Genomic DNA, 13,732 nt, shown 5'->3' with positions numbered 1-13,732 from the left:
ATATACGAGGTTAAGTAATGTTATTGTCACTTGTTTCTTCAAACAGTTTGTTTTTTTTTGTTTTTAATACCAATCTGAATAATTAAAAATCATAGGCAGAGAAAAGAATAGTTCTCTTTTTTGTTGTGCTTTTTCGAACACTGCGTTCCACAGTGTCGCTTTTTGGTATAATTGGAAAGCGCGCCATCTATCAAAGATACGAATATAGCCTCCACACTGACCTTATTGAAATCGAGGATAAAATGTGAAAGTTAAATCACGTCAAGCATGTTTTTACGTAGAATACTTGTTGCATATGTGATAAGCGTGAAATAGAGAAGAAAGTTTATCTTTAATTATTGAAAATAAGCGAAGCTCGAAGATGTCGAAGAATAAGTTTGCTTTAACTTTGCTCAAAAACGATTATATTATGAAAAGTTTATGTCGCAATAAGTATAATATTGTGTTAACTATCAAGAAGAATATCCATTCTTCTAGAGAAAAATATATTCGTTTAGATGAACGTTGTATGTTAGCTGCCAAACCAATAGTAAGTCAAAAACCAGATTGGAATAAAGCCGTTTCTGAAGCTGAGAAAATAGTGGGCTATCCAACATCTTTTTTAAGTTTACGATGGTTACTTAGCGATGAAATTGCCAATGTGGCTTTACACTTGAGAAAATTAGTTGGATCTAATCATCCTTTGTTATCCATAGCCAAGTGAGTAGAAACTATTTTTCTAATATAACAATACTTGTATACACTTTCCTTCTACTTCTTTGTGTCTTCAGAGATTTGATATACAATGGTCGTCATAATATGCAAGCTTGGGGTTTAATTGTATTATTAATATCTAAAGCTGCTGGTCATTTAAATGTAAATGACATGGAAGAAGATAAAGCTGCTGGCGTTTTACATAGGTAAACAAAAATACAATACAAACAATGTTAATAACATAATATTGCGTATATGTAAATAGTTTTATTTAAAAATTGCTTACGTATATATATATATATATATACATATACATATCTATATATATACACATATAGTCAACGAGCATTAGCAGAAATTACTGAAATGATACGTACAAGTCACCTTATGCATAAAAGTATTGTACATATCAGTCCTGATATGTATCCAGAAATATGCCAGTCTCATGATATATCATTTGGTAATAAAATAGCTCTATTAAGCGGTGATTACTTGCTCTGTAATAGTTGCGTTGAATTGGCAAGTCTCAGGAATCAAGATGTATGTAAATATGTATGTAAATATCTTGTATATTAGTTAATTTTATAAAAACTTGTATTCCATTTTAGATAGTTGAATTGATGTCTATTGCTATAAAAGATGTGGTTGAATCAGAATTCCTTGGACGTCGAGATAAGCAAAATAATCCATTACCACGTATACCCCCATCTAATCGTAAAGGCTATGCCGTCAAAGAATGGACATTGAAAAATGTATTAAGCGCTGGTAGTTTACTTGGAAAATCTTGTCAAGGTACATTAAAACTAGCTGGTCATAACGCTGACATTCAAAACCATGGCCACGAATTTGGAAAACATTTGGCATTAGCTTGGCAAGTAAGTTCTATAGTATTCTATCTATAGTATTATATATTATGCCTAATTATACGTATAATTATGTTGATTATTTGTTTCTAGGCATGTTTGGATGTAGGAATTTTTACCGCTAAAGAATCAGCTGCATCCTTTAATTTATGTTCCGCCCCTGTTATGTTTCACATAGAACATGATCCATCTATTTTAACAGAAATAGATAAAGGTTTGGAATCGGTAGATAATGTAGATTATGCAAAGGTGAGTAGTTAGCATGATTTTCTATTAGAACAACATTTTTTACTTAAATCGTTATTATCATCGTGTATTGTTACAGGTACGCAGCATTGTAAGTCAAGGTCCTGGCATTGAACTTACGAAACAATTACAGAAGAAACATTCTCAAAAAGCGACCGAAGTTCTTGACGTATTTCAAGAAAGCGATGCTAGGAAAGCATTGTGCAATATCGTAGCAGCAATAGGAGATTTTTAACTCTAAATTCAATGTTAATGAACTGATACGTGTGTAACTTTGATAAGATTGCCCAAAATCAGTTCACAAACTCCGTCCAATTTTTTAATATGTTAAACTAAATAATACATACTTACATGGGGCTAGAAATGAATTATTTATATACATAACTAACATATATTACGAGTATATTACATTTTGATATATTTGTCAATGTTATCCCATTAAATTTATATGCATATTTTTCAAAAGATCCACTTGTTTTATTATTCATATTCCTCCTTCTAAATCTCTCTTTCTCTCTCTCTCTCTCTATATATATATATATATAATTAATATAGATATAGTAAATTTCAAAAATAAGTTTGTATTGTTTCGTTAATTACATACCTTACTTGCTCCTATTAAGATTTTATTCAGCAAGTCATTTTGACCCGTTCGTACGTAACCGTTACATCAAATGAACGAATGTCCAGCAGGAATGCTATATGCAAGGATTACAAATTAATTGTATAAATTAATATACCCTTATAATTAATATATTAGATTCTGTTGAGTTTAAATCGATTTATTCATAAAAATACGAATTTCATTTTGAATCTTGTCGCCTACATCACATAACAATTTCTTGTGTAATTGTATACAGTAGATGTATATAATCATATCATGTGAAATCAACTCTTAATAAACGTGAGAATAAAATGAATGGAAAAAAAAAAAAAAACGCTAGCATAGATTTTCAAAGATACGATACAATCGAATACATAATTATTCTTATAAAATCATGATTACAATCATTATTGTGTAAATGAAATAATATGAAGATTTAAAAATGATCGACGGTACAAAAATACAACTCACAATAATAACAGATCAACATACCCTGTGAACAAGATGTAATGAATATATATTTAGTTCACAATTTGAAAAGAAGAAACCTTTGATGGTTAATAATAGTAAAAAAAATCATCGTAACGGAAACTATCAAAAAGCATTGATATAATAATAATAATAATAATAATTGTAATAATAATATAAATGACAAATGACATTCGATACGTATGTATTTAATCGTTAACTAACCAGGCATAAGAATATATTTTGATGTACTACACTTTAGACTCGTTTGTTCATATTCACACTCTTAAATTATTATATAATTTAAGACTACTTGCAGCGGCAATAGTAGTAAGTTTTGATTATAATAATAAACCCACCAAAATGAGCGCAATGTGTCGTGCGTTTCTCTTGGGTTTGTATGCGGTAACTATTGATAAAAAATACCTTATTCGAAAAACTAATAAGGCAGTATGGTAATATGGCTAAATTTGTCTTAAATTAGGCGCCTCTTATTTTTCTTTTTCAAACACTTATTCTTTTTTAAAACACACTCCACACTGAATATAACAACATACATTTTAGTCACTGCACGATATGCGAATTCTTGACATTTTTGACTTGATTTCATGGAAAATACGCGTAAAGTCGTAATTAGGAACGTACCGCACAAAATAACAAGAGAACATTTATCGCAATAGACGCAATAGGATCATAGTGTATCGTTATGATTAAGAAAAAAGAACAATTAATCGATATCATTGATAGACATTTTCAAAGATGCATACAGAATTTACATGAATTTTCATCAGTAAAAAAAAACAAAAAAAAAAAAAAACTATTCGTAATAGATTATTCAAAGAAATTGAATCGGTATTATTCATAAATAAATAAAAATATAAAAATACGAATGTAAAATAGAGATTAAAAAAGATGTTTCAATTTTGTTCATTTTCTTCTCACGACGATCATATATCATTATTTTTAACTCGAATGATTATTTAAAATATATAGGAAAATCAATAGAAAAATACTGCTACTGCCAAAGTCAGTTTTGATGTTAATATTAGGAGACGATAAGTTTTTCTTTCGACAGTTTCATTTGTTAAAGAAGAAAAATAACTAAAAAATAAAGCACTACGAATAATGTAGTCAAACGAAGTTCTATCAAGTGGCGGCGGTCTTACTACAATCGGCCTCCAGCATGGCAGATTCAAATTGTTCCAAAACGCGCATACTTTCTAGAGAAACGGTGCTAATGCCTAGATCATCTTCATCGAGTTCTTTCATGGAGGATCGTCCTTCCTCAGTGATCGAAGTTTTATCAGAAACGTCACTGTCAGGAGTGCTGGACGACGACGACGACGACGACGACAATGATCGGCCACCGTGTAAGTCTTGTCTCTCGACGTCAGCCTTATCATCAGGAACTGATACCTCGTCATCGGGTTTAATGGGATTAACTTGTGCGGTTTGGGACTGTGAAAAGGACATTTCCTCTGAGGACCTCTTCTCTAGGTCTTTTACGTTAGATATTGCTTCTTTAGGTGTAACAACCTTCCCATTATCAGCATTACCTTTCGTTGTCATCCTCGAACATGATTTTTCGTTCACGAGTTTAGCATATTCGGCACTTGGTCCCACTCGTTCTTCTTCATCTTCATCTTCATCTTCGTCTTCATCTTCGTCTTCGTCTTCGTCTTCGTCTTCTTCTTCTTCTTGCTCGCGAGGAAATTTGTTATGGGAACTTTTGCTACAATTCTTTTGGTCATGTTGATGAAATCGGTCGAGCTCTTCGCCGATTTCAATGTTCGTCGTGCTCTTGCACGCTAGCTTTGCTCTAGGTGGCGCTGATATATGCGCTTCTTCCAATTTCACGTGTTCGAAGAACTTGGAGATGATTCCGCGCTGGTGGTGTTCGTTTGGGTGTTGTTGTTGTTGTTGTTCGATTGATTCGAAACGATCAGTTTTGCGATACGATTGTTGGTGCACGTCTGTGCAGTCTTTGTCGTTTGTATTACAGGTGGTTCGCGAGAGGACAATACTGGTATCGTCGGCGATGACACTGGAGGAGGAGGAGGAGTCGTAACTTGAGCTGTAAGATTTGAGTATCTCATTATTTCCTGGTCGTATTCGATTCTTTGACCAATTACCGAGAAATGTCTCTTTTGCGTTGGCACTGTTTGACATTGGTAATTGTTCGTTTGATATTGTGCTACTGTCGTAGGCGGGTAAGAGTAACCTCTTGTTTCTTGTTGTTGATCGTAGATTATTGATACCGAGTTTGATTCTCGATTGTCTGCTGGCTCTGGGCTTCTTGCCGTTGCAGACCGATCGTTCCATCGGACGGTCGTCGGTAGTAATGGAGAATTCTTCGGAATCGATGATGCGGTTGAGCCCTGGTACTGCTCGATTTGTTTTTTTACTTCGACCTCGGTTGTTGTTGTTGTTGTTGTTGTTGCTGCTGTTGCTATTGCTATTGTTGTTGATCGGCTCGGAGAAATGTTTTTCAATGTAGATGGAAGGGTAGGTGAGGGTGACCTCGGAGTGAACGTGTGATTCGTACCGAGACGTGGTTGGCAGTTGGGAGTCGAAGAATGTTGAAATACTCTGTCCTTCTGGTTGTGTTCCGATGTTGGCAAGTTGCTGCTGCTGCTGCTGCTGGCCAGACCTTCCGATTGGTTCTTTGATTTTTTTAAGGATAAGGTATGATTGATGCTTTTCTGATTGGACGTTGTTACCGATTGGCAACTGGTAGGTGGTATATGGCAACTGGGACTCCGACTGCACGTAGCTGATGTTTGACTGTGGCAAATGGTTGAGGACGATCGAAGAATAGGATCGGCCACTACCGTTACCGTTGCAGTTATTGATCTCTGATTGCTCAATGTCAATTCTTGGTGCGATTGTTGTTGTACTGATTGTCGAGTACTCGTGGTTTGCGGTGGCGACATTACTCGGGGCGATTGGGATGAGAAAGGTTGAGGATGGAAGCTGTCCGATTCCGAGCGCGGAGGCGAGCACGTGTCTTTTCGTAGTTGCATCAGTTTTATAAAGTCCACAAGACGTTTTATGGATTTCTGTGTCCTCTCCTGCTTTCCTAATAATTCCTGACGCGTACGATGTTGTAGCTGAAGGATAAAAACAAAACTAATTATTATATTATTCTAATGATAATTACTTTAGTACGATTATTTTTGTATTTTGATTTTTTTTTTTACTTAGAAGAATATAATAGGAAAATAAGGAAACCTACTTTTCTATAAAAAAAAAAAAAAACTTGTATATAAATGACACGCATGCTTTTGGTGCATATATAGCTGAAGTAATGATCCAAACTAAATTTGTACTCACTTTGTGACATATAGATAATAATTGTTTGAACGATAATTATAACGGACGTTAAAACGTTTACAATAATTCGCTATTAATTCGCGAAATTTCAATAGTGTAACATCGTATGAAATTTCTTTTTTGTTTTTTGTTTTTTTCAAATGAACACTTGTGTCTAAATAAGCAAACAATCTTCATTCTCTATGAAAGCTTATGGATTGAATAAAATGATGAAAATAATGTAGCGAAGAAGACTGCAAAATAAACAACTACTTAATCGAAAATATTGAACTATCTCTGATCGATTAGCAACGTTTAGTTAAAAACTACCTTGTTGAAAATTGATTGAACGACGATATATCAAATTGACGTATACTAACACATGCTATAACATTAAACTATAGATGGTCCAACTGTACGAAATAAATGAAATGAAATATAAAATGCGAACGAAAGGAGAACTAAGAAAAAGAAATGTGAATTACTTAGCGGATTTGTCGTTGTTAACGAGGAACAAAGAAAGGAGAAAAATGAACGAAAGAGCCAACAACGAGATAAACATCCGAACGGTTCGAACGAACTTAATAAGGGCATTCCAAACGAAAGTATAAGTCGATTAAACTGCTTTTTGTTTGGTTCTATGCAGGCCACTAAACGAACCTCAAGTGACTGGCCAAGTAGTTGCGAGCGTTTTTCCAACTCGTAAACCTGCAATCTTAGATCCGAGTTTCGCTCGCGCAGCTCATATCTTTCTCTCTCTTTCTCCTCTGCAAGATATTTCGCGTTCAATATACTTGTTTTGGGTGCCCTATTGACGACGATCGACCAAAAAGTTCTTCTTAATTGCAAATTCTGCTTGCCGTATTCTCAAGGAGCCGATCCTCGACTCACACGCTGACGCTTCTTGCGACAGGCTGCCATCTCGCGCTTATTCATTCACTGCGTGCACTTATGTTCATTAGAGTCTGCGGCAACGCTGCGATACCTCGTCGAACGTTAAATCTAAAAGTGGTGGAGCCATGTTACACAAATTCTCCCACCGCTTTCGAGCGACGTATAATGCATCCAAATGTTTATATGTCACTCTAACTTTTGAATTGCTTGCATTTACTTTGTAACTATTCAAGGAAAAAGATACGCGCCAAAATTGCATTGCATCGTAAAATTATGGAAATGCTCAATATATATACATATGTATTTTCTTTACACATACATACATATATATATATATATATAATTTTTTTTTTGTTGGTCTTTTTCCCTTTTGCGAGGAGGAGAAAAGACGATAATAATGTCACGAGGCGAGAAAAGCGTATCGCGAACGTTCGCAGAAGCTAGTCTGCAGAAAACAAGAACTTTTTTGTCAATCACACGCACGACATTAGAGAGGAAAAAATCATCAATGGCATCGAGGACGATTTACCGAGCTCTTCCTCCTTATTGCAGGATTCCCTTCCATTAAATTCCTCCCTTTCGTCTTCCTCTTCGGCTTCTTGGACCACTGCGTCTTCCTCCTCCTCCTCCTCTTCTTCTTCTTCGTCATCCTCAACGAATGCACACTTTGGACAAATTCTTGGGGGTGCTGGTGAGACGGAATGACAGGATACATGATAGTTGGCCGAACAATTCTCGCAAACCGTTAAAGTACCTGCGAATGATCGCCAATTTAATTTTCGCATTAATTAAATTACAGTAGATAAAAATATAAAATTGATAGAATAGAATGTTTTTGTAATTGTGTAGACTGTTTTTTCTAACATGCAACACTGACCTGGATTTCTACACCTTATACAAACAATCGAATCATTTTCGATCCTCTCTATCGTTAAACACGAAGGTAATCCTGGTATATGGACAGTTCTACTACCAGTTGATTGGATCGTTTTCGTAGGAACGATCGGTAATGACATGGAGGAATTGGAACCATTTTCAATCTTGCCCTTTCCAGGATAGACTTTACTTTCCGATGCGTTCCTAAGAATGTTTGGTCTCGTCATTGACTTTTGCAAGGGAATGAGAGATTTTCCTATCGTTGTTTTCGAAGGCAGCGAAGTAGATTTCGGTAAGGCTGTCTTACTAACTGGAGGTGGTGATGGTCCGTTCATGCGAGCTGTCGTTTGTCGTGTCTGTGGTGCGCTTCCACCAGATTGTAAATACGTGCATTTTTTTTTTCTATAAACAAGGTAAAAATGCAACAACAAATGTTAACAACTGACTAATCATTTAGCAAGTTAATCTTAGATTAATTCTTAAGTACCATCGGTGCTTCAAAATTGGAATAGACAAACTGCGGATTAGCCGTGCTACGTCGTTTCCTTTCTACCCTTTTGTTTTGTAATTCGGAACATCTCGATTTGGTGATCAGGCTTAAATTCGATAAAAACGTTATCTTTTCCTTAACATCTTGTTTGAAATTCTTTTCATCAAGTTCCTCTTGCGTCTCGTTTGAATTTTCATCCATGGAGACTTCAATAACGTCATCCTCGCCTCCTGATATCGTCTCCACCGAGCTCGATCGATCTCTGGGAAAATAACTCGTAAGTATATGCATGCAAAGGTCAGAAATTAATAGAAAATCATATCATCAATTTTGACTAACTTGGAAGTTGAGTTCTCTTGCGAGGGGGAAGGTACGTCGTCGCTGTTGCGCACCGTGTCCTCATAATCATCTTTCGATATTTTAACATCGAGATTGTTGCCGTCGTTTCCCACCACCTTACTACTTTTCTTATCATTATTATTCGTGATATGATTATTATTATTATTCAAGCCAAGCAACGACGCTAGGGAAACTTTTGGCCCGTTCGCATTTTGCGCATTGAATTCATCGACCTCTTTGCGCAATCTATCTAAAACTTGTTTCTGTAAATGAAAAAAAAACAAAAAAAAAAAAAAAAAAAGAAACCGTTTGTTGTCATTAAAACGATTACCGTCATCATTAAAGATCCTTGCAAAAAGTTAACTTGTAAAAAATAAATCGAATGGGAAGTTTTATTTGTAGAAAAGTCTTTCAATTTCACTTGATGGAAAGAGAAAAATGCGTACGCTTTATTCAAGTGAAAAAAGAAGAAAAAGGGATGAAAAGAGATAGAAAAGAAAAAGCGTAAAACGATATTGCGCGAGATATTTTATCGATTGGGAGGCTTCTCTCCTCTCTTTTCTCATCCTCCGACTCGGTTTCTCCCCTACTTATATAGTTGCTTGCTTCCTCTCTGTCACCGTCGTCACCGTCGTCACCGTCGTCGTCGTCGTCGTCGTCGTCGTTGTTGTCGAAGCACCCCATCCCATCCCATCCCATCCCATCCCTATTGCTAGTACTCATTTCGTCCATAGTTCATCACCGCGAAAAAGAAAAAAAGTTTCACTTTACAATTAGCTTAGCGAGAAAAAAAAATGATATCTCGATATTTGGAATATAATTGAAAATTAGCGACATGAATTAAAATGAACTTGTAAATGGGTCAAGTGTTTTTCTTACCTGATTTTTATTCAGGGAGATGATGCGCAAATGGATGGCCTGTATTTGTCCAAGAATAATAGTATTCTACAAAAGAAATACCTCTTATGAATACTTAAGTCAAGATCGAAGAAAATATTGCTTGAAAAAGATGAAAAAGTTACTTACGTTTGGATCATCTTTCAGTTGGCCAAAGTATATCTGGAATTTATAAGAAAAAAAAGGCATGTCAGTAAAAATTCAACACATTATTACGAGAATTCCTATCCGTCTTTTTAATGACTGCTTCGAAATAAATATTAAAAAACGTATTTTCACAATTTTCGAAAGTGAAAAACAGGGGGAGTAATATCCTCTAGAAGAGAATTCTCTATTTCTTGGTTATTTGCAACAATAATAACATAGAAGTTTTTCAATTGCTGCTGGTAGTAAACTATAACAATACACTAACCTATTTTTCTCAACACTTTGTGTATTTATAAAAAAAAACAAAAAACAAAAAACACAGTTAAACATGAAACACAGGATCTATTAGCGATACTCTATAATATAATATTACGCAAGTATATAAATATTCATAATTTTCATTGCGGAACATGAATTACAGGTAACGATTGTGACTCCCATTTATATAATTTCAACTAATCATGGATCGACATAGTTCAAAATGTGTAAGTTAAATACTGTAAGTTCTTTTCTTTGAAATAACAGAATAGTAGTATCGACGATGGTGGCGATATCGAATAAACGAGAATATTTGTAGTAGATATCATTACCATCGACCCTGAATAAAGAAAGACTTTTATTTAATTTACACACAAAAAAAGAGGTAAAATGCATCTTACGGACATAGACGACATACTTTTCTAAATGTTCTTTCATTTTGATATTTAATATATTAATACAGTTTCATAATGTTCTGTTTGTAAAGATCGATCGATATATAAGAAAGAGCTTCGAAAAAAAACTGAATAATTGCGCATCGTATTTAACTATTTTCCCCTTTCTCCTTGAGATATTAAAAGTTGGAATTATTTTATAAAGATAATTACGCGAGCAATTCTGTCCGTTAGGAGCACGAAGGAAGTAAGAAATACGAGAAATTGTCTCTTGTAAAGTATAAGCAGGGACGACGGACGGAGAGAGCTTGGCTCGTCTCGACTACACCTATATATCTAATATATATATATATATATATATATATATATATATATATATATATATATATATATATATATATATATATATATATATATATGTATATGTATATGTATATAAAGTGTAAATGACAAACGGACGAGAATACGCGTTTCAATTAGTTCTCTTATTCTATTTTACATTCGTGCAAATTCGAACGCTTTTTTATACGTAGAAAGAATCGATCCTTCGAGGCCATTTTAATTCGTTGACTTAAGACGACGGAGGGAACAATTGGAAGAGAACACTGGAAGAACGAAATGAATATGCGTAGGAAAGTGACAAAGAGACAGAAGTTCTTTGCTAAGAAGAAGGTTACAGTCGTTGCCGGTGAAAAAGCAAGGACGATTGTTTCTATGATACTCTACTACATTCCTTTTCGTTGTAAAAGAAGACATATCGAACGAATTTTTCTTCTTCGAAACTCGATCCGATATGATATATGTCGATATATATCTCGATATGCATATATATAGATATACATAAGCATGCGTGTGGTCGTTGTTTCGTCTATTATGACGAGAAAACGAATGCGGAACTTTCGATCGAAGAATCTCTTAAACGGCGTGATTTGCAAGAGCAGAGCAACAGCATTTCTTGTAACCCCCGCTTGACGGCACGCACGCTTGCTTTACTTTACTGCGCATGCGCTCCGACAATCCGAAATCTTCGTTCGAAATTTCGAACATAACTAAAGTCCTTTTTTCTTCATCTTTTACTAAGGTATATGTTTCAACGCGACATTTTTATTTTCATGCAAAGTTTGCCACGAGGGGACATAGATATCTCGTACGTTTCTATGAAACAACAATTGGAAGAAGGGAGAAAAGAGAGAAAATAGGAGGGGGGGGGAGAGGTTAAAGACGCGCGCGAACGGAAAGACGCGAGCAAGGAGGAAACGAAAGGAGTGAAGAAAGGGGGGAAGCAGATATGCTCTGTGTGTGTGTGTGTGTGTGTGCGCGCGCGCGTGTGTGAGCGAGCGTGAGCGCGAAACAAAAAGAAAAGAGGCACTACGCTATACACTAGTGTTACTCTACATTAATATGACTTTTAATAAATGCACGCATTTGCTTGCTCGCTCGCTCACTCGCTCACTCGCATGTCCCCACTGCTCGTTTTCTTCACAGAGCCAGACAAAATTCAAATCGACAAGATTTTATTTTGTCGATTGTACTTTGTTTTGAAATTTTCTTTCTATCGAGTTTCGAGTCTTCCAAAAGACGATCGGTCTAAACGATCGTTACGTATTTTTACTTACATCTTTATATACAGCTAATAGGAAAAGAAAGAGAAATAAAATGAAAAAAAAAAAAAAAAGAAAAAGAAAAAAAAAAGAACGAACCGGTAAAGAGAGAAAGAAGAATAAAAATAGAAATAAAAAAAGTTTTGATTCGATCGTCTTGAAGTCTTTTACTCACGTCACTATGATAACTGATTGACACAGATTATTATCGAGATTTTCTCACCGTATGATCACGTATGGCATTCTTCATCTTGTTTTGCATATCGTATATTTGTTCTTGCACCGTCTTAGGTATCTCCATACTCGTTGATGGTGCAGGTATGCGCGTTTTTCGCATCCAAAAGTATATACAGGATAACCGTAGTAGGGTGAACGAGAGAAGGGGAGGATGGGGAGCCTCCTCCTCCCCCCTCCCAGCGGCCAAATCGACGAGAACCGCGATGTACGAACGAACACTAGCAGCATGCACTGCCACTACTAAGAGCAACAACAGCAGCAAGCATCAGCAGCAGTGGCAAGCAGCGGCACCAGCACCACCAAACACACCACTACTACTACCACCACCGTCGACAAACACACTAAAGTACCACACAGCTAGCACTACAAGGAGAGAGACAGGAGCGAGGCGCGGACGAGCAAATCTTTTCATATAATATTACTTTTGACTTAACTTTTTACGAATGATACTTTTCTGAGCGCACGAATAAACAAAATGGAAATTTAGATTGCAATGAAAGAATACAAGTGTATTAGCGTTCTCTCTCGCATGCAGCACCTTCTCGTTAATCGCGTTGTGTTACCCTTTCGTAACGAGAGTGTAATGTAAATCGGTGGGACACAAGAGACTAGCACGAGAGCACGAGCACGAGCACTAGCACGAGTACTAGCGCACGAGAGCACGATACACGGGGTACAGACACCACCGCCGATACCGAAAACCGCCTCCTTCGTCCGTCAGAGAACGTACGTGCTGCCACCACTTTCGACGCGCGCGCAATCACGTACCGAACATTTCGAGCGCCCCATACTTTCCTCTCACCCCTCTCTCCTACCGTCCATCCTTTCTTTTACATATTTTCAGCAAAAAGAAGGAAGCGAATCTTTGGTACATCATCGACAATACACATAGATCACTATCCCCAACTGATTTTCGCGCCAATTTACCTACCTTCCTTCACTTTCTCACTCGAATCGAAATTCGAAAACTGGCTTGACTTTCCGGTTTCTTCAATGGACGAATCAAAATCACTTTATTGCCACTTCTAACAATAAGATGTTCTTATCGATTTATGACAATTTTTTTAACTTTATCGATTCTTATCATTGAATCTACGCACTTGAAAGGGTTTAACGTCTCGCTGCTTTAAAAATATTTCTATTATTTATGCCTTTTTTTTTCTACATTTAACAAATTTGAAATTTGGTATATAGGGTGTTATGCTAACGGAACGAAAGTCTATAAATATATATATATATATATATATATATATATATATACTTTGGTACGAATTTAAGCACACTATGTTATAGTAAGAACATATTATACATATATATATATATATATTCGTGAAATTTTACATTTATATTTATAAGAAAAACAACGCTCTGTAAAATAAAATTAATTTATAATAAGACTACTAATCTATTCC

At 35.7% G+C, this 13,732-nt stretch overlaps 2 protein-coding genes across 2 annotated transcripts; one reads left to right on the top strand and one right to left on the bottom strand.

Annotated features, from left to right (window-relative positions):
* Positions 1 to 2: 2 nt before the first annotated feature.
* On the top strand, positions 3 to 2,740 carry Pdss2 (Decaprenyl diphosphate synthase subunit 2). The gene is made up of 6 exons (XM_015317168.2): positions 3 to 699; positions 771 to 899; positions 1,032 to 1,233; positions 1,302 to 1,568; positions 1,650 to 1,805; positions 1,882 to 2,740. Exons 1-6 carry the CDS (start codon positions 362 to 364, stop codon positions 2,035 to 2,037), a joined length of 1,248 nt encoding a protein of 415 aa, XP_015172654.2. The 5' UTR covers positions 3 to 361; the 3' UTR covers positions 2,038 to 2,740.
* Positions 2,741 to 3,605: 865 nt separating this feature from the next.
* Positions 3,606 to 13,250, bottom strand: LOC107064471 (uncharacterized). The gene is made up of 8 exons (XM_089173618.1): positions 12,307 to 13,250; positions 9,812 to 9,844; positions 9,665 to 9,730; positions 8,786 to 9,048; positions 8,444 to 8,708; positions 7,958 to 8,360; positions 7,610 to 7,834; positions 3,606 to 5,984 (listed from the first exon to the last, which is right to left on the bottom strand). The coding sequence occupies exons 1-8, from the start codon at positions 12,418 to 12,420 to the stop codon at positions 4,021 to 4,023; spliced, it is 3,333 nt and encodes a 1,110-aa protein (XP_089029744.1). The 5' UTR covers positions 12,421 to 13,250; the 3' UTR covers positions 3,606 to 4,020.
* Between the last annotated feature and the right edge of the window lie 482 nt (positions 13,251 to 13,732).

The sequence above is a fragment of the Polistes dominula genome, unplaced genomic scaffold, assembly GCF_049000335.1.
Source record: "Polistes dominula isolate Pdom_NZ unplaced genomic scaffold, Pdom_raw_medaka contig_33, whole genome shotgun sequence".
Taxonomy (NCBI): domain Eukaryota; kingdom Metazoa; phylum Arthropoda; class Insecta; order Hymenoptera; family Vespidae; genus Polistes; species Polistes dominula.
The sequence above is the reverse complement of the archived record's forward strand: the minus strand, read 5'-3'. Positions and strand labels throughout refer to the sequence as shown.

Coding starts and splice junctions, on each gene's coding strand:
- Pdss2 (XM_015317168.2), top strand. CDS start 362: ATGTCGAAGAATAAGTTTGCTTTAACTTTGCTCAAAAACGATTATATT. Junction 900..1,031: donor GCTGCTGGCGTTTTACATAG/GTAAACAAAAAT, acceptor ATACACATATAG/TCAACGAGCATTAGCAGAAA. Junction 1,569..1,649: donor ATTTGGCATTAGCTTGGCAA/GTAAGTTCTATA, acceptor ATTTGTTTCTAG/GCATGTTTGGATGTAGGAAT.
- LOC107064471 (XM_089173618.1), bottom strand. CDS start 12,420: ATGCGAAAAACGCGCATACCTGCACCATCAACGAGTATGGAGATACCT. Junction 9,845..12,306: donor ATGCCATACGTGATCATACG/GTGAGAAAATCT, acceptor TATAAATTCCAG/ATATACTTTGGCCAACTGAA. Junction 7,835..7,957: donor TATAAGGTGTAGAAATCCAG/GTCAGTGTTGCA, acceptor GATCATTCGCAG/GTACTTTAACGGTTTGCGAG.